Source organism: Gnatocerus cornutus, chromosome 7 (genome assembly GCF_029298725.1).
Source record: "Gnatocerus cornutus isolate USDA-ARS CGAHR chromosome 7, icGnaCorn1.1, whole genome shotgun sequence".
Classification (NCBI taxonomy): Eukaryota; Metazoa; Arthropoda; class Insecta; order Coleoptera; family Tenebrionidae; genus Gnatocerus; species Gnatocerus cornutus.
The window spans coordinates 18,525,452-18,549,195 of NC_142239.1; the positions used below are offsets into that span (position 1 = coordinate 18,525,452).

The following is a 23,744-nucleotide window of genomic DNA, read 5'->3' on the forward strand; positions in this document are numbered from 1 at the left end:
ACAACAACTCTGACGTAATCAATCAATCAGTTCGAAATTGGAAGCAATAAACTGATTATGAAAGCATTAACTTTTACTTAATCTAGAGCACACATTAAAACAATGTTTCCACATATTTGTTAAAAAAAGCTAATTTAAACGTTTAATTACTCAACACGTGACCAGGAAAACAGCATAACTTAGCCAAGGTTCCAGTTTATTTTAAAAATGTCCTTACATAATGAGTCAACAGAATTTACAATTACAAAAGCGGCGCCTTACAATTAAAAAAAATAAATGTACATAAGCGTATTATTTCCACCCTTTCCAAACTATTAAAGATTGCCCCCGGATCCTGTCTTCCCCAGGACGATCCGGTTATAGCTGGAGTTCATCTGCTCCAAGAAAATGAACGTGAGGACCGTGTGAGGTCCCAGTCTGAAGTAGTACGGAGTAAAGCCCTTCCACAACGCGAAAATACCTTCGTTCTTAATAATCTTGCCCAAGACATCTATTGCTCCAGTATATTCAGGTTTTCCATCGATTGTCTTCATGTTTTGGATCCTGGAAACGGAAAAAAGTGAATAGTCGCGTCAAAGTAGATGTTACCTTGTTTTGGCGATATCCACGGGCATGGAGGCGGCGGTGGTGACCAAACCCGAGATCATGGACGCGTTGAAATGAAGGAAAATTCCATCAGAGAAGTATCCCGTCGATAGCAACATCTGTTTGGCTTGTGAGTAAGTCGCTAGTTGCGCCGCATTGACCACCATGGCTCTTCCCATAGTCGGAATGGCACCTCTCCAAAGGGTGAACAACCCCTCTTCACGTGTTATCCTGATAAGAGCATCAAACACACTCTTGTAGTTACGTCTTTCATTCGCTGGTAATCTTCCATCGGACGTCATTCGAATTAAAGACACCTCCGCAGGGGTACCTGCGTGTTATTGTTAGAACAAAATGGGGGAGTCGCGGCGGTGTGTACCTACGAACGCCCCGCAAACGCCCGCCGCCATCCCGAGAGCCGCCTTGAGAAAGAAATTCGGTGGTCTACCCTCTTCGGAAAAGGTTTCGAACAACCATGAATACACCCCTAAGCGCGTGGTTGTGTAAGTCGCTTGTCGCAGCAACCCCGCTGAAAGTCCGTTGTATAAAGCCGTGAAGCCCTCTTTGGCGATGATGGTCCTGACCACTTGGAACGACGTCGCACGCTCTTTTTGGGTGGCTGCAAGCTGCATCCGGTTCTTGACCAAATCCAGGGGCTGGACGAACAAGGTGCCCCCCATTCTGGAACATTTGAAATTCGCGGGGTAGTACCAACATAAAAAACACGAATTAAAGGGTAAATATTTGATCTAGATGGAAAGAGGTGGTAATTATTACAGTTTACAAAGACAGAAGTGGGATGGGGTGGATGGTAAGGCCTGGGTTTCCACCCCTGGTTTACACGCTTGAAGTTAGCGCGCCATGTCTGCCAACCCTGCGGGCCAAAAGTGGAAATTTGGCCTTCCGGGACTGCGTCTATATGGGGGTCGAATGGTACATACCCTGCGCATCCCCCGAAGAGGAATTTGATGTATTTGGGCATGGTCTTCTCCTTGTTGTCCCCCATTGTCACTGCGACTTATGACGGCGACACTTCACTTAAAAATGACCCGTTGGTGCGACGGTTTTCAACAAATCGCCGCGATTATTTACGATTAGTCGCTATAGAGGTTATAAAGGTCATCTCGGCGAGGAAAAGCTCACTTTTCCTTACTTCGTGGTGGGGCAATGTTGCCAACTTAGGCAATCCATTATGCAGATTTGCTATGCGGGTTGCCGAAGTAGGTCACTAAACTGTCAAATGAATCTCAAAATCACGATAGAATCGCAGGAAAAGCAGGTAAGGGGGGCATTTTCACTCATTTTAATCGTCGCTCATGTTTGTAGATTCCCTCAGGACCCGTTCCCGCATTCTAACCTCAAAATGTTTTCCAGTCAGGATGGCGAGTAACATCCCGGATTTCTTCTATTCCTGCGAGATTTGCGGCTTGGAAGGGTTAAGTGAAGACGAATTCAGGACTCACACGCGGACCGCGCATGTTGACGGCAATGCCGTGTGCCCCTTTTGCGAATTATCAGCAGTGTCCCCCGCCGAGCTTATTCTCCACGTCAATCAGGCCCATTTGGACTATTTAACTCCAGAGTCGGAGTCCACGATGACTTTCATCGATGACGTCAGCCCCAGGTTCGCTTTTCCACCATTGACACAGTTATCAGGTTTTTTTCTTCAGTGAGTACAACGGTCTCAACGGCGAGTCGAGCCACCAGTGGAACTTTCCGTCTTTACCCAGCCACTCTAACATTAATAACATAAGCGGCGGTAAGAGCGTCAATAACATTAATCTGTCCCCGAAAGTCAACGGGGGCGGCGAACTCAGTCCGAAGAATTCGAGCCATGGCCAGGGATCACCTTTACGTTCTAGTCTTGCGCTGAAACTCAAAAGTACAACGCCGAAATTGCAGTGTCCGATGTGCAGCTACACGAGTACCAGTCCCAGCGAGCTGGAGGAGCACGTCAACAGGTGAGGAAAGAGCGTGAAGACATTATTTGACTGTTTTTTTCTAGGAGACATTTTGACTTGACGTCACCATCAGTGGGGAGCACCACCGGCGAGGTTTTTTCCTGCCCTTTGTGTGTCAAGTCTTTTAATTCGCCTCCCGACTTGGAACTGCATGTTAATATCGAACACAGAGACGTCCTTTCCCCCGCTAGTCCAGCCACTCATTTATGTCCAGTGTGTGGGATCGTTCTCGACAACGAAACTAACGTAAGTCATAAAAACTTTAGGACCCCCCAATCCGTGGCGCATTAATAAGTTAACAGGCTTTCCGAGTTCTTTGACTTATCTCGCCTAACCCACTTTTTGGCAGCGGCAGCGGCGAAAATCGATACAAGTCAATGACCATAAACGCCGGCTGAAAAATCAATACTCATTGTGTTGGAAACAATGTACACACAAAACGACTACAGTCGAACCTCTCTAACGTGTTTTTTGCGTTTTGTAGAGTGAGGAGGCGGCTCGTCATGTCGAGGGACACTTTCCAGCGAGCTCGCCGCAACCAGCCGAGCGAGCAGCGTTGCGCGAACGCGAGCAACGCGAGTTCGAGATGCTCCGAGCCCAATACGGCATGGACAATCAGGGTAACTTCCGTGAGCAATCCGTGACCAACATGCAACGGGCAGTCTACGCAGGTGAGATGAGCGTCGCTGATTACTACGAGCGCACCCTCGATCTCAGAGCCGCCGAAAGCTGCGGTATTGACGACGGAAGTTCCGTGACCAGAAGCATAGTACCTCGTGTTAGAGCCATGAGTACCAACGCGGCCAACGTCGTCCGCACCCTCCTCTGCACGTGTGTCGACCACTACGCTTCGTCGTACGGCGACCGGGGATGGGGATGTGGCTACAGAAACACTCAAATGCTCATTTCCAGCCTTTTAACTCACACAGGGTAATTCCCAGGGGTTGTTTTATTGAGTACTGAGGTAGAGTTTACAGATATAACGAGCGATTGTACAAACTCTGGCAGGGCCAGAAACCTCCTCGTAGCTCCGTACCGAGTATATCACGGCTACAGAACCTCATCGAGCAAGCGTGGTCTCAGGGATTCGACATCCAAGGTTCGGAACAGTTGGGGTGTCGTCTAGTCAACACGAGGAAGTGGATTGGGGCGACGGAAGTCGTCACGTTATTGTCGTTTTTGAGGATCAAGTGTCAACTGGTTGATTTCCATAGGCCCACGGGACCGGCTGGCAGTCACCCCGAGTTGTTTAATTGGGTGCTGAAGTACTTTGAAAACAGCGTTGGTGGGGAGTTCACACCCCCTCTGTATCTGCAGCATCAAGGTTGGTGGAGTAACGACTTGATTTAGTTTGTTTATCTCATTATTTGCACGCTTTTTGACACTTTTTTGTTGGCTAATTAGATTGATTAGCGTTACAATAAGTAACGGACTTTGTGGCGTTCCGCTAAGTAAACTTTAGACTTTGGTGCGACGTGCAAATCGTGGATTTCCTAATCAGTGAACTTTATTAATTACTCTAATAAAAATAGCAGTTTGTCGCAACAACATTGTGGGGAACAATGCCCTATAATTATTCATCAGCTCGGCCTTCTTTTTTTGCTGCATTCTTCCATAAATAAATATTCAAACTTGATTTTTATAATAAAACAATTGGTTATTTTTCCAGGTCACAGCCGGACCATCATGGGCATCGAAGTGCACCGCGACGGTAGCCTTATCCTCCTCGTCCTCGACCCTAGTCATTCCCCGCAACAGATGGCGCAGTTCGGTGATACGAACAGTTCGGCGGTGGCTCTTCGCCTCTTGCGTAAGAGTGAGGCGGCGATGAAGGCGCGCCAGTACCAGGTCGTGGGGGTTATTGGAACCATCGATTCGGAGCAACAATATCAGGTGAGAGTCACGTTTTAGTGAGCTAAAATAGCATTGGTTTTGTAGCAAAGTAAAATTTTGAGGGGCACTCGGATTCCGCAGGACCGGTGAGGTTGAGATGTTCCCCGAGACAAAAATATCCACTTTTCACCACCTCTGCTGTTCATATTTAAAAGATTTATTAAAAGGGTCTTGTTGAGGCGTTGTGTGATTCTTGCCACTGTTTTTTTAATCTCATGGCCTCGAAATGTCAATACGTAGGCAAGGGTGAGCGTAGAATTTATTTTTTTTAGGTTTGAGGTAGGCTCACCTGCTATCGAGTGATTCTTGAACAATATTAAAGTTGATATTACTGTTACAGTTGATAAAACTATTTTGACTAAGAGCTTTAGAGTTTGATTTTTATTGACACTGTTGTAGTTTTGTCGCTTGTTGCGCTCTTCGTTTCGATTTTTTATCTCTAGTCGTAGGTTATTTCTGTTTACTATTGTCACCATTGAATTTTAACTATACACCTCATACAAATGTACAAATTAAAAAGTCATGGTTTATTAAAGATTCATTGATCAATAATTGTGTTATTCCTCAAGCCTTATCTCAATTTTTTTTTATTTGAACCTTGATAAGTTGACCCGATGACGCCAACGACCGATTTCGCGATATCCTGTTCTCATTGGTCGACGATCGAGGCGTGTGCGTGACGTCACATCAAAAAAAGTCACGACCTCTCTGTATTTTAATAAAAATTGACTTTCCATCGCAATTGTAATTTATGTAGACAGCCCGTTGAATCAACTTTAATGGAATTGTTTGTTGCCAGTAAACAAATTACGTATTCTCGGCTATGATTGATTTAAATGGGTGCAGGACAGGTATTCAAGAGTGATGAAACACGTGACCGACTTGCATTAGGGAAAACCAAACGAAAATTTGTAACCTTGGAAAGGAAATTCGGCGAAGCAAGGTCACTCGCAAATAGAATAATTATGTAAATTGGCACGGGATGTCGAAATGTTTTCCAAAATAATACACAAATAAGAGAACTCGTGGCAGTGGCGTAATTCCTGCATTTGAATATCGATTTCAGATCGAATATGCTACGCGGACTCGTCCTCATGTCGAGGTTCGACTGTAGCTCACCTCGTGTACGAAAACACTTTGTTTGGCCACAATGCGCCTTTCGAAACCCTCGCAGAGTTGCAAATCATAATATTTATGTCGTTATCTGGTCAACACGAGTTTTTCCAATATTTCTAGGTTGATGTCAAAACAAAGAACTTCGGTCTCTACGCCGCTGGTCAAAGTTCCGCCGCTCCGAAAACTTCCTAAAGATCAGTCGTCTCAACGAAACGATAAAAAAGACGTAAAATAAAAACAAACAATTCTTCAAACTGACACAAATCAAAATAAGCAAAGCGTCAGATTCAAATTTGGAAATTTGATTTTTGTGGTTGCATCATTGCTCTTGTTACCACATCTGTTATCATTGGGGAATATTTTCAGGTCGAAGTTGCGACATTCTGATTGTAGATTCAAAGAAAAATATGAAGAGCGAAGATTAAATGAAGGATGTTGACATCTTGGGGCGGCCCTGGGGACTTCCGCCGCCACTGAATTGAAACACTTAACTTTCGTACGTCATTTTATTAAAAAAATCGATCACAATATATACAAATTCAAAAATACGTCTAAAAATCACGCCAGAGTCTCTTTCTCCCCCTTTTTGAGCGGTTGCAGCTCCTTTCCCCCGTTGATGTCGCTCTCGCTGGCTGAGTTCCACTTCTGGAGCTGCCCGCTCCCCAGAACTAAATACACCACCGCCCCCGTGGCGTACGTCCCGACGAGGATCCAGAACACGTACCGCCACTGCTCGAAGGTGTGTTGCTCCTCTGTTAAAATCGCGACGATTTTCGTTGACAGCCACCCCCCGAAAGAAGACAGGGTGTTGGCCATGCCGAAAATCGTCCCCGAGAAGTTGGGGGCGATGTCTAAACCATTGGAGAGGTACCCAGCGGTGACCGCGCCGTTGAAGAACAACGAGGCGGTGAAGACCACCACTGTCGTTATCGCGTCTTGGCCGAAGAAGGCTTGGATGATCATGAGGAACCCAGGGGTTAACACGGCGAACGTTGTGAAAGACTTTCGGGTGGTGGTGATAGAGAGGCGGCCGGATTTGAGCAGGCGGTCGGCGAGGTAGCTGGCGATGATCGCCATGGCGTATTTGCCTGGAAAAAACGCTCAAGTTGTGGGAATTGGCGCGTTTGGCGATCTTACCTAAGTACGGCAAGCTTGACAGAATTCCGTTCTTTTTGATGTTGAAATGCAAGACATGGTCCATGTATGATGGAAGTTGGTTGACCACGGTGAAGTAGCAAAAAACCGAGCAGCCGTGGGTTATAATGATGGCCCAAACAGGACCGGACGTCAAAATTTTGAACCACGGAACGCTGTTGGGCTTCACACTTTTCCCAGCGGCGCCTTCGGCGAGTTTACTTTCAATCTCCAACTTCTCTTCGATTGAGATCCGGGGATGCTGCGCTGGCGAGTCGTAAACTAAGAAGAACCACCCCACCGACCACACCAACCCCACGGCCCCCGTGACGTAGAAGACACTCGCCCACCCCACCGATGAGATCAAAAACCCACAAACAGGCATGGTCAACGCCGCCCCCAGCGAACTCGCCATCATATTAGCAATGAACTTTGAGCGTTCCATGGGTGGGACCCACTTCGCCGCCATGGGAAGAATCGCCGGCCATGTCGCCCCCAAGAAAAACCCTAACAGAGCGCGCAGAACCAGAACTACGTAGTAATTAGCGTAGCACGCTGCGGGGGTAAGAACGGTGAGGATGCTGGCCAGCAGCATGCCTCCCCCGAAGACTCTACGGGCACCGACGACTTCCGCGAGCCTGCCGCCGGGAAGTTCAGTGAGGACGTAGCCCCAGAAGAAACTACCTAGGATGTCGTTCTTTTGGTGTTCTGACCAATCGAACGTGTCTGTGGTGTTGAGGGTGTCGTTCTTTTTCACCATTGCGACGATGGCGATGGTGAGGTTGACCCGGAGCATGTAGTTGAACATGAAGCCGAGGATCACCATGATGTTGAGGACGCGGGTGCATGTGAAGAAGTCTGGAAGGACAAGAAAAATATGAAAATTGAGAGCAGTTACATAATCGTGACTAAATTAAAAAACTGGACTAGGCTGACCACTTTACGGAGAAAAACCAACTTGCCAAAAATGACCTTGGCTTACATAATAATAATTACGCATTTCAATTGGTCTAATCGACGCTAAAGAGATGAGACAATTAAAATGAGCTTTCCAGGCGTAGAAAAATGACATTTTTTCAATTCGCTCTACTCTAATCAGTCATTCACTTAACATTATTGTTTATTAGAACGTAATTTCCCCACCTCTCTCCATTCACTTTTAGTTAGTTGTTTCATTAATCAATTTCCGTACAATTATTGATGAGAATTTTAAATTTGCCGCCGTGAAGAATAAAAATCCCCAAAAATTACAAATCCTCTTCGATTTAACGTCAAACATTTGCGCGCGAAATTTGAAATTTCAAACAGTAAAAGCCATTTTTTTACTTGAACGAAATTAATGATCAAGTAAATGAAGTTGTAAAAGCCAAAGTAATTGTACAAAAAAGATAATAAAACAAAACAATTTATAATTAATTGCAGGAACGTTTTTAACCTTTCAAAGTTATCGCCAAGGTATTGGAAGATAAAAAATATAATTTTAAATTTTTATCTAGAGGCTTACTCAAAATATCAATTTAGTCTAACAATTTTTTTCGATTATTTCTCGTTTCTCAGGGTCAAGACGGTCAAGTGCATGCAATGGTGTACCACAGGGGTCCTCTTTCGATCCGCTGCTTTATCAATTTGTAGAAACTTTTCGATTGTCATAATTTGGCTGTTTAAAACTCGAAAAAAATGAATTGGCGTCATTGGACATTACCCAAAAATTAAAATAGATGTCCACCCATTCAAACGTTTTATTTTGTTGGTTTTGGGAACGTATTGGTCTTTGGAGAAATAAAAATCTTAAATCATTAGCAGGAGTTGGGCGACCGCATTTCGTCAACTATCTCAATTTGTATAATTAAATTAATAAGGAAGTGTCGCAAGTGGTGCAAAAACGGTCACTTTGGTGCCGTCAACACACAGGAAAAATTAAATCTCATTAGTTTCACTAGGAAAAAATGATTTATCTAAATTGCACGGGGAATTATAAAATAAGTACAAAAGAATGACAGTGTGTAATTTTATTGTCGTTTTTATCAAAATTTTGAGTCATATTTCAATTACTGCGATAACGAGCGATGGCGTAAATTTTTTCCAAATTCGAAAAGTGTCTCCATGTAACATAAACCCGCGAAAATAGAACCTAAAAGTTGTCTCCACTTCGCTCATAAAATTTAACGACGTGGGGCTGTAAAACAAATCGCAGTTGAAGCAGAAGCGACTTAAGTCACTTTAAAAATATCGCATTTTCCATCTAACTTGTTTTTAAGCTAAACCGGCTTTTCTCATTACGAAACGTGAAAACTAAACCCAAACACCCGTTATATCACGCCCATATGTAAATCTGCTTCTATTTTCGTCCAGTTTGAATACCAGTAGGGGAATATGCGATTTTACCCTCCCTGCGCCCGCCATCATCCCAGCCTCCTGCGATTACCCCGAACGAGTTCGCAGAAAAAAAAACTCACCTGTCCATTTTCGCGTTTTTGCCGATGCCATGCTCTCCTTGAACTCACAACTTCCACAAAAGTTTGGAAAAACTTCGATCGAGGCGACACCTATTACTTTTTATTTCAGAAAAAAAACGTGACTTTACATGTGCTTTACATATAACAGTGGCGCACGTCTGCTCTGGCCGACTTTTGAACGCGAACTCGCGCCTGTAATTTTTACCCGCCTTTGACTTACCTCCGGCTACGTCATGCACCGGTTACCCCCTCTCTTTTGTCGGCAAACAATTGAACGGCGATATCACGAGTGCTAGTTTGATTTTGATGGGTATTTATGGGTTAAATTTTGGCGAGATCAATTTAGGGTTCGTCATAAATTAATAAACTTGTTTTTGACTTTTTTTAATACATAAATATTCAATGATTGATTTTACGAGAGGTTTATCGCAAGATAACGGAATATTAAGATGTAGATATTGGATAACAACAGGTGACGACGGCGACGCGGCGCAATGAGAACGTAAAATTGTAATTACGGCACACTAATGAATAAATAATGGAAGTATTCGAGGACATGAATAAAATACTAAATAATGGCGTCACGAGTTCGGAAATTTGCATCTTTAATGTGCCTACTTCACTAATGTGAAAGTGAAATTTATTTTTGCTTTATTTATTTCCACTCTATTGGACGAGATCCAAGTATCCAAAATTAAAACCTCTTTTAATTAATTTAAATTTGGAAGAAAGTTTGTTCGTTTTATTATTGATTACTACATAATTTGATTTTTTTTGTTATCGAAGAGAGCAAACAGTCGTAATCCTTCATAATAATCTGGTAGTCTGCAGAGATAATCTCATCCTGCGCCAGATTAAACTTTTATTATGCGTCACAAATTTGAGGGGGGCCTTCTGTTCCTTTGTACTATTTTAAGGACCATTTTTCAAAAACAAGATTAAATTTCTTTGATTAATGATTTACACATGGTTCACTGCAAACTTGCTTTATTTTAATTGCATCATGTGAAAATTGCTTAAGAGGATTAAATTTGAGACGAAAGGGCAACGTAAACAAGTTTGAATTTATAATAATAATTATTTAAAAAAATAGTTGTGTTGGTTATGCAACCAGTTATTCAGATGCTCAAAATGCAATGCGGTCAATTTCTGTATTACCGGCAATGTCACTAGAAAATTTAAAATTAAATCGTGAAATGGTCAAAATTTGTAAAATTCCGGAACTTTTCAGGCTCAATATCTTTTAAACAAAAATAAATGAAACAATGGAATTTGTACCTTCGGTTTTTTTCGTCTTTTAAGTTAAGAATCAGGTAAAAAAATTTTAAAAATTTTATATATTTTTTTAATTGCTGTTCAAACTATGAAAAAATTAAGCTTTAGTTATTTTTAGCTGCCAGTTTTTAATTCTGTGTTCTTGAGGTCCAAAGTTAAGTAAAAATTGGTTTTTTAAAGATTTAAATTTTAGTCGAGTTTGATCATAATGAAAGTCTTCAGATCGACGCAAAACTTTATTCACAACCTGCTTTAGCCCTTTTAAATCTATTTTTGTTGTCAGTTTATTGTTATTTTTAAGATTTTCCGAGAAAATTCAAATAGAAAATGCGGGGTTTGTTTTTGTGTGTATAATTGGTTGCATACCTTTTCGCGCAATTTTAAACAAAATTCTAAATACTTCAAAATTATAATTTGAAAGTTTGGATTTTTTCCGGAGATTAGAATTAACAAGATTAGTCACTTTTTATAATTCCTTGCCAAAAGTTTTTTGATCGAACTTTAAACATCGATGAAATGTCAACGAAAAAACCGATGGCAAATTAAATTTAAAATAATTTATTTGGGTTGCTTTGGTGTCCAAAAACCAATACTGTGATAATTATTTAGTTTTTTAGTTCAACATTTATCGTGGCGCGTTATTTTAAATAGAATTTCAGAAACATTTTTAAAAGAGTCATGGATTGTAGTTCCCTGTATTACCGACGCGCTCCAATGTCAAAAAGTGCGTAATGGCGTCGATTTTCTCGGTGATCTTCCCCAACAGCCGCGTTGAGTGTTGATTTCAGATGCCTGTTCTAAGGAATCTCATCATTTTCCGTGTTCATTTTAGGACATTTGACCCGTGAACCCCTTCGCAGCCCCCATCCAGCCGTAACAAGTGAGTATTTCGTTCGGTGGGTGTCGCAAGAATAACAATGGCGCCGGGGCACGTTTAGCACGTTAGCTTGACTTTCGATTCCGTAGGATGTCGGAGGGAACGAACGGGGCAGAGGCGCCTCAGCCCGGCAGCCCCGATAGGAGCCCCACGAAGGTCGTCGTCAGCGAGTCGGAGATGGCGGCGCTCAGCCCCTCGGACTGGAGTAATCGGTGGCGACAGCAGGACGCCTACGTCGCGGCGCTGGAGCGCCGTCTGGCTCAGCAGGAAGGTACTTAGTTACTCTAGTGTGTCTTTCAGTGCCACCACAATATTTCATTACTACTATGTTTGTTTTTTGTTGAGTGGTGCAGTGTAGTGGTTGTGCAGCAGTGAAGTGATAATGCGTCGTGATTGCAGGCGAACTAGAGGACCTGCGCCAGACCACGGACAAGACCAGAAACCAACTCAATGAGTCCCAGCAAAGGGAAAGGGTGTTGATGAGACGGTTGACTGCTAAAGAGCAGGAGACGCAGGACTATGTGGTCAGTAATCTTTTATTTGCCACTCAAATGTTCTTAGCGCGGTGTGGTGGTTCATGAGTGGAGGTGGCGCAGTGAAGTGTTTCTCGGGCTCTCACTTAACAACAAGGTGCTTCTCTGAAGCCACAGACAACTGAGACTCACAAACAGTATTCTAATTTTCTAGCGTAACTGTTAATGTTAAAAACACTTTCTATACTGTGATTTTGAACGTACCATGAGTATATTTTCTTTCACTTTAGTTGGTTTGTCTAAATGACTAAATTCCACCAGTGGAAGTGATGTGGTTATGGTGACTTTCAAGCTGTTTTGTCATGTTTACTGATTATCTGTGATTTTAAATTTAAGCCCAGAACCAAATTTTTTACCAAGAGGAACCCAAAGTACCCCCATTGACATCTCATGGGTGTTAACAATCTCAATGGGATTTCAATGGGTTTATCTATACAGAGGGTTCCAACAATATCACACCAATTATTGAAAATTCTTGAGAAGTCTTCAATATTTGAGTTGATTGGGATCAACATTTTGCATGTCTTTGTCATCTAGTTCTATTGGTTGATTGAACTAGTGATGAAACCTTTGGTAATCAAAATGACTGCTCACTGTGTATTTGAATTTTTTTGACTTGAAAAATAAAACCGGTGCCTTCTCAGATTCTTACTTTTATTGTCAATTTGCAGAAGAGTAAGAGAGCGCCGCCTCCACTGAGAACCCGCCCGTCATTGTATCTTATTTCTCACGTGTTTTTTGACCACAGTGCCAACTAAACGAGCTGAAAAGTGCCCAGGCCCCATCAGCCCTCCGCTCGACTCTCCTCGACCCAGCCGTGAACTGTATCCTCCAACAGTTAAAAAGCGAACTCCAGTCCACCCGTTCAAAACTCGAAGACACCCAAAACGAGCTAACAGCTTGGAAATTCACCCCCGATTCCAACACCGGTAAGCGCCTCATGGCAAAATGCCGCCTCCTCTACCAAGAGAACGAGGAGTTGGGCAAGATCACCAGCTCAGGGCGCATCGCGAAACTTGAGAGTGACTTGGCGCTGCAGAAGAGCTTCTCTGAAGAGGTGCGACAAAGTCAGAACGAGTTGGATGCCTTTCTCGCCGATCTGGATGAAGATGTGGAGGGCATGCAGAGCACGATCTTGTTCCTACAGACGGAACTGCGGAAGAGCAAAGAGACGGCACAGGTGCTGCAGAAAGAGAACAGTACGCTTAAAATGGCCAATGGTCGGTCGAACGGTGACAGTAGTGTGTGTGAGCAGGAACGGACGGACTCGGACTCTGAGGCGGAGAGGACTTGTGTGAAACGTGTGCGAAGGTCGTCCGTCCTTAGTATCGATTATAACGAGGACGACGCACTCGTTATCAACACAAATGGTGACGTGGCGATGGCCTCGGACCCCGAGTAGTGGCTCCAGGAGATTACTTTATTCTTACAAACTGACGAACAGTATATTACAATTGTATATAATATGCTAGCCTAATGTGGTTGTTTGAAATTGTGACTATTATTACATTGCGTTGATCACTGCAGTGCAGTAAGAGAATCCCTAAGTAGTTCTGCAACAGCAATTATCATGAGTTCTGTTTCTTTTACTTGTTTGCGTTTTAATCAGCAATTTTTTTTAACTCATCAACTTGTATAATTTTTTAACGTTTTTATGTTGAAAGTTGTATTTATAAAATAAAACAAAAAAATTATATCACTTATTACTGAAATGAGTGTCTCATTATGTCATCATCAACGTTCGAATTTACCGCCGAGTCTCACTCACCACCTAGTTACTTTTCATCAAACAGTGCTACCAACTTGAGTCACTGTAGCGTCGTCCACGACTCATTTTACCGTGAAATTCTTCAAATTTATCCAGAGTTTCCTTGTTTTTCTTTTATTTATTTGACGAGAGCGCACAGCTCGACGTTTCGACCCCAAAACCCCATTTGCAGGACCCTAAATGTAAGTAGACACGATTTGAGGTTATGTCACCAACGCTCCCCTGTCGATATTTAAATTTTTCTTCTAATAGGGCTAAACCGGGGTCTGATTCCGAGAAGGACGACAAAGAAAAGAAGAAAGAACGCGGAAGAGACCGGAAACGAAAAAGCGAAAGTGGTTCGAGCAGCAGTGATAGTAGTAGAAGGTACGGTAAAAAACAACCTAAAACTAAGCTTAGTTGTCCACTACTATTTACAGTTCCGATAGCAGTTCGTCGAGTTCCCGTTCCTCGAGTAGTTCAAGTTCTGGGAGCAGTTCTCGTTCCAGTAGCTCCTCCTCTGACTCTTCAAGCTCCAGCAGCGACAAAGACCGCAGCCGCCCCAAACGTCGCTCTCGTTCGACAAGCAAAGCCGGACGACGTAGTAAGGAACGTAAAGACAAAGATAAGGACAAGGATAAAGACAAGGATAAGGACAAGGAGCTTAAGAAGGATGAAAAAGACGAAATCAAAGATAAAGACATTAATAATCGAAAATCTCCTGCTAAAGACGATAAGAACCACGCCCGCGCCAAGTCCCGCTCGCGATCTCGCTCCGATCGTCGCAAAAGGCGTCGTCGTTCGCCCACCCCACGCCCCACGAAGATCCACATTGGTCGTTTGACTCGCACCGTGAATAGAGAACACATTGTGGAGATTTTCGGGACGTATGGACCAATCAAACATGTGGATTTCCCCAAAGACCACGTCCATCAACATTTAGGGCGTGGGTTCTGTTACGTGGAGTTTACCAACGCGGATGATGCAGAAAACGCCATGAAACACATGGATGGAGGACAGATCGACGGACAAGAGATTACCGCAGCGCCTGTTTTGGTGCCGAAGCCAAGACCACCACCTCCTAGGAGGAGTCCGCCACCGATGCACATGCGAAGACCGCCTCCGCATCGACGAACTCCGCCCAGATTTAGGAGGCGTTCGCCTATGAGACCCATGAGGCGGAGTCCACCGAGGAGGAGGCCTCATTCGAGGAGTCCGCCTCCGAGGAGGAGGAAGCACAGTCGCTCCAGTTCAAGCAGCTCGCGATAAAAGTCAACTTATTATAGAGATTTTATTAAAGGAGTCACATTAAGCGTCATCAAGCGTAGGTAGATTTTGAACAATTAAAAATTAGTTGTATGTTTCTGTGTTTACGTTCATTGTAAGACTTTTTCAAACCAATAAAGTATCATTACTTTTGATTTTGTGCGTTTTTTGTGATCCAATCCACCACCTTTGAATAAAACGGGGATTCACACAGTCTTTCCACAGATCTGAATACTTCTTCAGGGATTTTCCCAAAACCCAAATGTTGGGAAATATGGTCGGTAAAATGATTACAATTATGTGTGAAAGGGTGGTAAGACGAAGCCCTGGAAAATTTCTTTAGATTCATACAACCCCTAAAGTATCTAAATTACCCCCAGTCTGAATATTTCAACTCTTTTACATACATCTTGAAATCAAAGGGCGACACGGTAGTTTCCCCCAAATCAATGATTTTCACTGGTTTTCCCTAGAAAAAAAACATCAGCCCTTGTAGGAAAAGAACGACTATTTACAGGCTCATGGAATTTTATCCCATTATTCCCAAAAACGTACTCTTTTCCATAAATTACAATGCTGGTGTGCCACACGGCTTTAACAGGGCACAGGGGCCCCAAATTACTGCACCAACCCTCCGATAAATCATACATGTACAACTGGACAGTGGCCATTTCGAGCCTTGCAGTGTCCTCAATATAATCACGGCGAAATATCTAGCCCTAAAATTGAAAAAAAGGCATAACCTCACTTTTCGCTTCACGGATGAGTACCATTTGTACCAAAATGATAAGGTGAGTCCCATTTTGATGAGTTTTGCACACATTTTAGTTTAGCTGAAATAACACGAAACATTTTAAAAAACAAAAAATGACACAATTGAGGTTAGGAGTCGTCTGACGTTTACGTGCAATGTATTCTTGGTTGCCTATCTTTCAAATATTAAATTAAATTTTTGGTGTTTAATAAAGAAGCAGAATTACTTTTGGAAAACTAGTTTCTGTCGCTTTTAGATGTTACGTTTCTCTTTAGTTTGTACAGTTTTGCAACAATCTGGGAGAGCCGTTCGGTTTTGAAAATAGTTCTAACCCGGCGCATCCACCAAAAATACACTTTCTCTTAAAATATTTAATTTAAGTACAATTACCGTCCTAGCTACCTACTAACAATACTAAAATTAAAGCCTGTCTGGTCGTAAAAAAATACAATTTTGTCTTGTCATGATCACATAGTGGTTTTATTCACGCTCTTCCCTCTTAAAATGTTTTTTCTGTTTGTGCTTCACTAGGAACCCCTCATATTTTGATCTGAAATCGCACTGATCACAGTCGAACCACTTCGAGCCCGTCCCTGTATGTTTCGACAGCACGTGATTGTTCAAATCTCTCTTAATTTTCCCTCGATACGTGCACTGCTCGCACTGGTACCACTTAATCTCATTGGGTCCCAAATGCTTCCTTATCCTATGCTTCTTCAAATCGTTTTTAAACTTAGCTTTATATTCGCACTGATCACATTCAAACCAGTTAACGTCTTTCTCGTTCGTGTGTTTGAAAACGACGTGAATTTTCAGTTGAGTCCGCGTCTTGGATTTAAACGCGCACTCTTCGCACCGGTACCACTCGTATCTGTTTGGTCCGAGATAATGGATCTCGTCGGGTTCCAAGTGTTTGCGCCTTTTATGTAACGCGAGCGTTCGTGTGAATTTGGCGCGATAATCGCACTGATCACATTCAACCCACTTAATGTCCGCCTCGCTCGTGTGTTTGGAGATGATGTGACTTCGCAAGTCGTCTTTCGTTTTCGCTTTGAATGAACACTGGTCGCAACCAAACCAAAGGATTTCATTGGGTTCTAAATGCTTCCTGATTTTATGCTTCACTAAGTTGCACTTGAACGTGGCTTTGTAGTCGCATTGGTCACATTGCAGCCACTTGTCGTAAGTTCGTCTAGGCGGGGGGCCCACACTCAAACAGTCCTTCACTACATGTTTCAACCACTCCAAGCGAAAGTACGTTTTAAAGCTACAATTCTTACACATGTAGCTCCGCGTTACCAACTCGAGATCGACTTTATCAACGCTGGAACGACAAAACTCGATGTGTCGCCTCAAGAAGATTGTTAAATTTGTCGAAAAATCACAGTTCTTACAAAAGTACGGTTCTATTGAATTCGTTTCGCAACTGAAGACCGTGGATTGGTGGCGTTTTATGTGATTCACCAGAAAAAAATTAGAGTCGGCGACATATGGACAAAACTTGCAGGGGTGTCTTCGGGGCTTCGCCTTCCGATGGACACTGTCTTCAGAGGGGCGTAAAAATGACATTATTTAAGCTGCGCGGGTGTTTCCAACGTCGGAAACTCCAATAAGTCGGGGTCAAGGACAAGGGGGCGAAAAAGGGGTCATTTGGGGAAAAAGAAAAATGCAAACAATCAACGGAAACATTCTAACCTCAAAAGTGACAAGTTTATGACGGGAGCGGGAGAGACTATGGTGGGGAGTTCAGGCCGGCAACGTGAAAAAAAGTCACCAGAGCCGAGCCGACGTTCTTAGCAATCATTATTATATCAATACAACACAAAAATATAAAATAATGTAGAGTAAAAAAGTGTTTTTAAATAATTAGTTTGCGTTGTTTGTTTAATTTAAGACGAAAGGTTAATTTAAGGTGGCGCCATCTCTCCCTAGAAAGTAATAACAGACTGCTTTATTTTGATTGGTCGAGAGCAACGCGTTTCATTCAAATTTCCTTCAAAGTTCCTTCCTTTGGTTCGCCAAGCAAAAATCGGCATAAGTGGCACGAATGTGGTCGCTGCGCCTCAATACTTCGCTTCTATCTCCTTGACGTTCTCCTCGAACTTAACTTTGGAGTTTCCTCGACTTCTGTTCATCTGAACAGCAAAAGGATTCTCCTTTTCAAACTCGTCAAACTCCCCTTTGGAGAAACAGAAGCAGCAGATCTCTAGAACAAAATTTTTCGCGCTCCTTTTGGCCTGTATCCACAGTTTCAACGTCGGATTGAGAAACGTGTATAGTAGAGGGTTTAAGCAGCAGTTGAAGATGTGAAGAGCGATGAAAGTATAGTTCAAGTACCACAGCCACATTCCGTTTTCCTTCCCCGTGAGTTTCATGATGTAAACCGTAAAGTACGGTAATCGACACAATATGAAAACTAGCATCAGAGTGATGATAATCTTGAAGGTACGAATTTTTCTTTCGACTTTAATGTCGTGAGTTCGAATGTTTTTCATTCGAAATTCTGAGACGGTGGAGGACTGTTCGACTGCTGAAGACTCGTGGTTGTTAACAGAAGTCACAGGTTTGCGGTGCTTCCAAACCAGTGACGCAATACTGTAGTAGAACCAAAGAAAAACCAGCAAGAGTGGTAGGAAGATAACGATGACCATAATAATGTAGTAGATCTTCATGTTGTCTTTATCGAAGCTGATACAAACGAAGGCGTTCTTCGTATCGAACTTTTGTTGCTCCAAATCAACGATGTAAAAGAGAGTCACGGGCTCTTCGCTGAAGAAGTCGTACATGGGGTACGAAACGCAAAGAATGAGGAAGAAGAGCAGAGCGGTGATGTTGTGGCAGGTGCTCGGACGTGGATTCCAACGCTTACTCAAGACGTGGACAACGTTCCTGTAGCGGTCCATGGCGATGAACATCAAAGCGAGAGAACTGGCTAAGATCCCGGCGATTTGAAGCATGGGAATCACCGAGCACAGGAAAGAGCCTAGAGTCTAAGAAATTCGTGGTTTCAACAGAGCATTTATTGGTTGCGTGGTTGTAAATTTGATGAATGACTGATAAAGATGACAGCACTAAATTAACTAATGAAAATACAAACAGTGGTAGAGTACTACAGATAACTAAAATTAGATCTTACCCAGATCAACAAATCATGGGAAAAGGTCTCAATGTTGTTGGTGGCAATGACGACAGTGCTTAAAATATCCGAGATCGCCAAGGAAATGATGCAAGTCTTTTGGACGTATCTGCATTTCCTGAGAAATCTCCACGTTAGTTTTCTTTTGGGGTGAGAGGAGTTTACCTTCTGCTGATGGAGTACACCGCGGCGCAGTTCCCAATTAACGCCAACGCGCTCAGGACCACGAAAACCCCCATGAAGATGTACCTCTCGTTCTCGTTCAACAGCCTGATGGTGTCGGCCAAGACGCAATCGTTTTTCGCTTCGTCCGTTTCACCAACACAGTCTTCCGCGCTCATTTTCAACAGTACTGGACTCGTGCCGAATGTAAATTAATTGCAACGATGGGTTTAATCTGATAAAAAGGTAATTTAATAGCGAATTGTTTTAGGTAAACAGAGAACTGTCAAGATAAGAATTCCTCGCTTGAGAGACTTAGTGGGGAAAAGTGCATGAGGAAAACTGTCGAAATGAAACTTCTCTTCTTTGTCTCTCAGCCAAAAACCCAGCACCACTGAGAGTTATTATCTGTGCACACCTGGTCGGTACCACCCGCAATAATATAAATTACATAAGCCGCAACGAAATGATGGTACTTTTGACCTTTGATGTGGACAGTTTCACGTTACAACGAAATAATGGATCGCTTAACGAGTCTCCGCATTTGTCAAGTAATATAATAATCTTGCCGTCTTTTGCTTGGATTACGTATATTCGAACGGGATTTTTGCGAATTTTTCAGTTTTAGTAGAAATATTTTTTTCGTGAGTTGGTAGTAGTGTTGGAAATAGCAGGGGAACAACAGTGAATTAAAAGTTTCGCTTCAGAAAAAGTTTGGTCGTCTAAAACCCCCAGTTTTCCCAGCCGCTTGCGACGTCACAACCAAAAAACCTCCACCGCCGTCTTTGATTTATCTGTCGTCTCTATATGGTCAAGTCGTCGGAAATTTGAGCATGTATCAATCAAAGTGGGCCGTTTCCGATAAATAAAACATCGGAGACCCATGGGAAGACCACACGCGCGCTCCAAATTCGCGCCTTTTTCCTTGGTCCTGATGGTAATTAATTCGCATCGGTTCGCCCATAAAATCGATCGTAAACCGACGGTGGGCCTTGCTGGGTGTTTTCCGATAATGAAGACGTGCGATGATGGATGTACAGTAAATTAGGGGCAATTTGGATAAAGACGCTTCATACGGGGTGTATTCAAAAAGGAAGAAAACCACGCCATGGCGGCCCCCTCTTCGCGGGTTTAAATTTACTCGTAAATATTTCCCTTGAATGAATTTGTAAAAGGGGAGGGAGGCGGCGGGAGGGGACTCCTGTAAGGACTCGCTGAAAGCATTGTAAGAAGTCGCTGAAAGAATTGACGGCAGTGAGCTTTCGGTCCTGAAAAGTGCCAGTGGTGTCGTAAAGGTCAAGGCAGTTCTATTTTCTCTAGACAATGCGGATTATGCTAAGTCGGGTAATGAGATACGAGGTTTCTTAGGAGGCTTGGGTGACATACGACGCGACGGTCAGCTGTTTTTTCTACGCCAGAGTTGACGGGAAAATTTCGGTCTTTCGTGAACTAATTGGTGAATGACTTTATTTGTGGCTGTTGCGAAACTAGTGGAAATGGGCAGAGCCGGGAAACACCTGTGCGATAATTTATGCAAGATTAAACTAATTAAACTAATAAAGGTAAATACGATTGCGCAATTGACCCGTTCGGTGCCGTTTTTTCTTAATAAAATTTAAATAATTTCGTCCAATTTGACTGCGGTAGGCAATCGTAATCACAGTCATAAATATTGAAATAATTAGAAATTTATGACCGCATAAAGCAGAGGTCACTCCACTATTCTATACATCAAAGTCATTGTCGGATCGCATCAAACTGCTCAGTGGTTTCAATGTGATCATTAAAAAAGTGTCCGAAATTCGAGTTTATGATTATTGCCATCCCGTGGACAAATTCAAAATCGTGGCGGTATCGTCCCATAAAGACCATCTCGTTAGCATTCAATCTTCATAAAAGTCGAATCCTTGGTCCTAAAACTGCACCCCTCAGTTCTTCATTCCGCTCCATGTGTACAATTCCGCGCCACTTTCACCGTCATCCCAGCAAAAATAAGCACTTCCTTGTTGCCATTCCCGTTAGAAATTAATAAATGCACCAATATATTTCAAACTCGCAGTAACAAATCGGAATTTATTAAAGAATCCTCTCTATTGTCATTCTAATCAGCTCGAACCAGTCGCAATGACTCGATTTTTCTTGCAGATGCTGGTCGCTTTGCAGGTGCTTTCTTCTCCAGTCACTTCTTGCAGGAAGAAGGAAACGAGAAACGGCCCCTCATATTTCGTGCATTTGAACGACACTCTGCCAGGAGACGTGCAAGTCACCGCTTGGTTAACAAAAGGGGAGGAAAAAAGGTAAAATTCTTCAATCCGGGCCTGCGCTTTCGCAAGTGAAGCCTCCGTGGCCTAGGTCTAGGTCTTTCCGTTGGCACAACGTCGCCTTTGAGCGTTTGTTTGGGTTTATTTACGTCCGCATGGGAATATATTTAGATGACGACGGACTTTATGGGTTTTGGATGGATGGAAATCGAAGCAGTTTATACAGTCTGGTCGCCCCTAATTTGGCAACACGAAAAGAAAGGACATTTGTTGTGTTTTTACCAATAATTTATATTGGGCGCAGGTGGCGACTTTACCACGAATTTTTCTTGTTGGCCTTGTACAATTAAGTTTCGTTTCGTTTGAATCGGCTATTAAAACTGTCACTGGAATGAATTGTAGGTTTTTCCGACTTCATAGACGACCATAAAGACATAATATATTGACAAGAGGTGCCAAAACTTCCGTTGAAAATAAAAATTCGGGGGGATTAGCGCGGGCTATTTCGGGACACTATTGACTTGTTGTCGACTGGAATAATTAACGGGCAAGACTTAAAGTGAACAATTTTAATAGCCAAAAGACTTTACAAGTGTTGCAGAGTTTTAACATTGTTACGTCCAAAAGTCCATCACCTATATTTGCAGAGCACTAAATTGTCGATAAAACCTAATTCCATAAATAAAGCTGCAGTCTGCGTTATTTACGCAAATTTATGCGACACTATTTCAAGGTCCACAATATAAACTTCCGTTTAATTTTTCATTGCTTGCAGATTCTTCTACAATTCCCCCACCGACGCGGGGGCCTTAAGCCTCACCCTCACGACTTGCACCTCCTCTCTTTCTTGGTCTTTCACCTTCCAAAATTACTCTTTCTCTTCCGTCACCCGCTCCACCTCCACCCACCCCTTTGTCCCTTCTAAAGGCATCTTCACACTGCGTCTTCAGGCGGATCGTGACACTTTCGCCCACATCTACGTCAGCACCGAACTCGGAGGTCCTCAAGCTCTTCAGAGCGCCAAGTTCGCCAAAGTCAAGTTTCTGAAGAGACAAAAAGGGAAGCGTCTAACTGTGAAATGGAATCCCAGGTATGTGATGGTAGGTCAAGAACATTAATATGGCGAAATGTGGTCGCCTTAGCGATTCTAATTGATTTCGCTCGCTGAATCGGAATTGGTTCATTAGAAGCGGGATTTTCAGGAAAAAGAGACGATTTATGACACCGGTGGAAAAAACCGTGTACTTAACACATGCGTTTGATTTCAGTCTCGTGGATCCGCAATTCACGTCGTACTGTCTTGTGACGAGCTCCACCCCTTTTCATGGCACTCTTTGTTCAGCTCAGATGACCGACAATTCGACAGTGGCGTGCGTGGGGCGGCGAACCCATCACACTCTCACTAATTTAAGACAAAACCACAAGTACTACTTTAACGTGTTTGCCACCAATCACCAGTCGAATTTCACCTACGCTTATGGCAGCTCTTCCACCATTTTTGTTGGGAGATTCCGGCACGCGAGTCTCCGGGACGGCAAAGCCAGTTTTGCCAACTTAAGAAAGTTGGACGGGAAAGCGGTTTTCAGGTAGGAAAAAAAGCGAGCGCGACTTTCACTCTCTTTACTTTAGGTACAAAGTCGGAGAAAACGCCACGTCCTTGGATTTCTTCATTCTTCCGTGTGGGGGTGTCGTCGATGTTGAGGTCACCCTGAAGGATGTGGTGGTAATTCGGCCGAAACGCGTCGAGAGCTTTGAAAGACTCACGATATTAAACCCCGAGCGGTCAGCGCGGTACTACGTCAAAATCTTCCCTCTTAACAGAGAAGAGCTGAAGAAGACCTCAGGAGTCGAGATCTACGCCACTACAAAACCCTCGTCGAAAATCCCTCTTCCGAGTCTCCCCAGCAATGTTAAAATCTTCGAGTATTCGAGTCTGGCGACGTGTGACAGTGTTACGGTAGGATGGACCGCCGCCCCCAACTCCAAGAATCTTCATTACTGTCTCTCCGCGAAAGAGGGTAAAATGCGAGAAACGGAAAACTACAGAATGCCCAACCAGTGCGGGCTGGAGAGTCGCCTGAAGAAGTCCACCGACTTTGCGGTGAAGTTCTGCACGGATCTTAAACACGAAAACGAGTGGGTGTTCAATAAGTTAGTTTTTTTACGTTATTGGCTAATTTCAGATCGGTTGTTGTCCGCACCATGGGTCAGTTGAAGCCCGGCCGCAACTACATTGTCCAAGTCACCGTGAAGAAACCCAAAGGCAAAACTCTCTCATATGATCTTCTGCAAGTTCGCACGAGGCCGTCATGTGAGAAGAACTGACCTCGAGTTTTAATTTATTTATTTTGGTTTTTGTATCGTTTTTTCATAATAAATATTTTTGTAGAATGTTAGTTATCATTATCAGTAGTCGTAAAATTTATTAGGCGCGTGGTGCGAAACACAAGCACTCGACGCGATTATAATATGTAATAAATTTGTACCGTCGAATGATAATGCGAATTTTGCGGATAAACAAAGGATCCACGACATGGCTGATGACATATGGTAATGTCATGGGTGAATGAAGCAGATATTAGCATGAC

General features: G+C 43.1%; 9 protein-coding genes across 12 annotated transcripts; 4 read left to right on the top strand and 5 right to left on the bottom strand.

Annotated features, from left to right (window-relative positions):
* Positions 1-179: 179 nt before the first annotated feature.
* Positions 180-1,750, bottom strand: LOC148172082 (mitochondrial 2-oxoglutarate/malate carrier protein-like). The gene is made up of 4 exons (XM_088040537.1): positions 1,527-1,750; positions 965-1,266; positions 589-916; positions 180-543 (listed from the first exon to the last, which is right to left on the bottom strand). Exons 1-4 carry the CDS (start codon positions 1,589-1,591, stop codon positions 315-317), a joined length of 924 nt encoding a protein of 307 aa, XP_087896663.1. The 5' UTR covers positions 1,592-1,750; the 3' UTR covers positions 180-314.
* A 6-nt stretch (positions 1,751-1,756) lies between these two features.
* LOC148172083 (zinc finger-containing ubiquitin peptidase 1-like) lies at positions 1,757-4,991 on the top strand. Of its 3 annotated transcripts, none has more exons than XM_088040532.1 (8): positions 1,757-1,864; positions 1,960-2,209; positions 2,256-2,546; positions 2,591-2,792; positions 3,031-3,476; positions 3,524-3,870; positions 4,216-4,439; positions 4,485-4,991. In XM_088040532.1, the coding sequence occupies exons 2-8, from the start codon at positions 1,965-1,967 to the stop codon at positions 4,527-4,529; spliced, it is 1,800 nt and encodes a 599-aa protein (XP_087896658.1). In that variant the 5' UTR covers positions 1,757-1,864; positions 1,960-1,964; the 3' UTR covers positions 4,530-4,991. The 3 variants fall into 3 exon arrangements, with proteins under 3 accessions (XP_087896658.1, XP_087896659.1, XP_087896661.1); XM_088040533.1 differs by having other exon boundaries at positions 1,760-1,864; positions 1,912-2,209; XM_088040535.1 differs by having other exon boundaries at positions 1,760-1,864; positions 1,922-2,209.
* A 1,056-nt stretch (positions 4,992-6,047) lies between these two features.
* Positions 6,048-9,360, bottom strand: LOC148172084 (sialin). The gene is made up of 3 exons (XM_088040536.1): positions 9,146-9,360; positions 6,693-7,547; positions 6,048-6,643 (listed from the first exon to the last, which is right to left on the bottom strand). Exons 1-3 carry the CDS (start codon positions 9,174-9,176, stop codon positions 6,114-6,116), a joined length of 1,416 nt encoding a protein of 471 aa, XP_087896662.1. The 5' UTR covers positions 9,177-9,360; the 3' UTR covers positions 6,048-6,113.
* Positions 9,361-11,108: 1,748 nt separating this feature from the next.
* fl(2)d (Pre-mRNA-splicing regulator female-lethal(2)D) lies at positions 11,109-13,542 on the top strand. The gene is made up of 4 exons (XM_088041038.1): positions 11,109-11,300; positions 11,387-11,568; positions 11,697-11,821; positions 12,579-13,542. The coding sequence occupies exons 2-4, from the start codon at positions 11,388-11,390 to the stop codon at positions 13,230-13,232; spliced, it is 960 nt and encodes a 319-aa protein (XP_087897164.1). The 5' UTR covers positions 11,109-11,300; position 11,387; the 3' UTR covers positions 13,233-13,542.
* Positions 13,543-13,688: 146 nt separating this feature from the next.
* RnpS1 (RNA-binding protein S1) lies at positions 13,689-14,998 on the top strand. The gene is made up of 3 exons (XM_088041040.1): positions 13,689-13,780; positions 13,851-13,964; positions 14,018-14,998. Coding segments are annotated over exons 1-3 (945 nt in total). The 5' UTR covers positions 13,689-13,778; the 3' UTR covers positions 14,847-14,998.
* LOC148172087 (desumoylating isopeptidase 1-like) lies at positions 14,855-15,756 on the bottom strand. 2 transcript variants are annotated; one of them, XM_088041041.1, is made up of 4 exons: positions 15,623-15,756; positions 15,359-15,562; positions 15,218-15,312; positions 14,855-15,169 (listed from the first exon to the last, which is right to left on the bottom strand). In XM_088041041.1, the coding sequence occupies exons 2-4, from the start codon at positions 15,512-15,514 to the stop codon at positions 14,989-14,991; spliced, it is 432 nt and encodes a 143-aa protein (XP_087897167.1). In that variant the 5' UTR covers positions 15,515-15,562; positions 15,623-15,756; the 3' UTR covers positions 14,855-14,988. The 2 variants fall into 2 exon arrangements, with proteins under 2 accessions (XP_087897167.1, XP_087897168.1); XM_088041042.1 differs by having other exon boundaries at positions 15,614-15,756.
* A 197-nt stretch (positions 15,757-15,953) lies between these two features.
* On the bottom strand, positions 15,954-17,330 carry LOC148172088 (uncharacterized). The gene has a single exon (XM_088040757.1). The coding sequence runs from the start codon at positions 17,164-17,166 to the stop codon at positions 16,078-16,080; it is 1,089 nt and encodes a 362-aa protein (XP_087896883.1). The 5' UTR covers positions 17,167-17,330; the 3' UTR covers positions 15,954-16,077.
* A 148-nt stretch (positions 17,331-17,478) lies between these two features.
* On the bottom strand, positions 17,479-19,220 carry LOC148172089 (QRFP-like peptide receptor). Its single transcript, XM_088040755.1, has 3 exons — positions 18,899-19,220; positions 18,734-18,851; positions 17,479-18,587 (listed from the first exon to the last, which is right to left on the bottom strand). Exons 1-3 carry the CDS (start codon positions 19,072-19,074, stop codon positions 17,661-17,663), a joined length of 1,221 nt encoding a protein of 406 aa, XP_087896881.1. The 5' UTR covers positions 19,075-19,220; the 3' UTR covers positions 17,479-17,660.
* Positions 19,221-20,123: 903 nt separating this feature from the next.
* On the top strand, positions 20,124-23,484 carry nord (neuron derived neurotrophic factor nord). Its single transcript, XM_088040754.1, has 6 exons — positions 20,124-20,457; positions 21,041-21,192; positions 21,932-22,246; positions 22,425-22,742; positions 22,786-23,292; positions 23,340-23,484. The coding sequence occupies exons 1-6, from the start codon at positions 20,356-20,358 to the stop codon at positions 23,479-23,481; spliced, it is 1,536 nt and encodes a 511-aa protein (XP_087896880.1). The 5' UTR covers positions 20,124-20,355; the 3' UTR covers positions 23,482-23,484.
* The last annotated feature ends 260 nt before the right edge of the window (positions 23,485-23,744 follow it).

Bases quoted from the DNA above. Each gene is read 5' to 3' on its own strand.
- LOC148172084 (XM_088040536.1), bottom strand. From the start codon at position 9,176: ATGGCATCGGCAAAAACGCGAAAATGGACAG. The intron at 7,548-9,145 runs GTGAGTTTTTTT...TTGTCCTTCCAG, and splicing joins AAAAACGCGAAAATGGACAG to ACTTCTTCACATGCACCCGC. The intron at 6,644-6,692 runs GTAAGATCGCCA...CGTTTTTTCCAG, and splicing joins GTCAAGCTTGCCGTACTTAG to GCAAATACGCCATGGCGATC.
- LOC148172083 (XM_088040532.1), top strand. From the start codon at position 1,965: ATGGCGAGTAACATCCCGGATTTCTTCTATTCCTGCGAGATTTGCGGC. The intron at 3,871-4,215 runs GTTGGTGGAGTA...TTATTTTTCCAG, and splicing joins TCTGTATCTGCAGCATCAAG to GTCACAGCCGGACCATCATG. The intron at 4,440-4,484 runs GTGAGAGTCACG...TTGGTTTTGTAG, and splicing joins ATTCGGAGCAACAATATCAG to CAAAGTAAAATTTTGAGGGG.
- RnpS1 (XM_088041040.1), top strand. The intron at 13,965-14,017 runs GTACGGTAAAAA...TACTATTTACAG, and splicing joins AGCAGTGATAGTAGTAGAAG to TTCCGATAGCAGTTCGTCGA.
- LOC148172087 (XM_088041041.1), bottom strand. From the start codon at position 15,514: ATGGCCACTGTCCAGTTGTACATGTATGATTTATCGGAGGGTTGGTGC. The intron at 15,313-15,358 runs GTAAATAGTCGT...TTTTTTTTCTAG, and splicing joins GGATAAAATTCCATGAGCCT to GGAAAACCAGTGAAAATCAT. The intron at 15,170-15,217 runs GTAATTTAGATA...GAAATTTTCCAG, and splicing joins TTGAAATATTCAGACTGGGG to GGCTTCGTCTTACCACCCTT.
- nord (XM_088040754.1), top strand. From the start codon at position 20,356: ATGACTTTATTTGTGGCTGTTGCGAAACTAGTGGAAATGGGCAGAGCC. The intron at 22,247-22,424 runs GTATGTGATGGT...GTTTGATTTCAG, and splicing joins ACTGTGAAATGGAATCCCAG to TCTCGTGGATCCGCAATTCA. The intron at 23,293-23,339 runs GTGGGTGTTCAA...GGCTAATTTCAG, and splicing joins GATCTTAAACACGAAAACGA to ATCGGTTGTTGTCCGCACCA.
- LOC148172082 (XM_088040537.1), bottom strand. From the start codon at position 1,591: ATGGGGGACAACAAGGAGAAGACCATGCCCAAATACATCAAATTCCTC. The intron at 1,267-1,526 runs GTATGTACCATT...CAAATGTTCCAG, and splicing joins CTCTTCGGGGGATGCGCAGG to AATGGGGGGCACCTTGTTCG. The intron at 917-964 runs GTACACACCGCC...AATAACACGCAG, and splicing joins CGTTTGCGGGGCGTTCGTAG to GTACCCCTGCGGAGGTGTCT.
- LOC148172089 (XM_088040755.1), bottom strand. From the start codon at position 19,074: ATGAGCGCGGAAGACTGTGTTGGTGAAACGGACGAAGCGAAAAACGAT. The intron at 18,852-18,898 runs GTAAACTCCTCT...GAGATTTCTCAG, and splicing joins GTGTACTCCATCAGCAGAAG to GAAATGCAGATACGTCCAAA. The intron at 18,588-18,733 runs GTAAGATCTAAT...CGAATTTCTTAG, and splicing joins CCCATGATTTGTTGATCTGG to ACTCTAGGCTCTTTCCTGTG.
- LOC148172088 (XM_088040757.1), bottom strand. From the start codon at position 17,166: ATGTCATTTTTACGCCCCTCTGAAGACAGTGTCCATCGGAAGGCGAAG.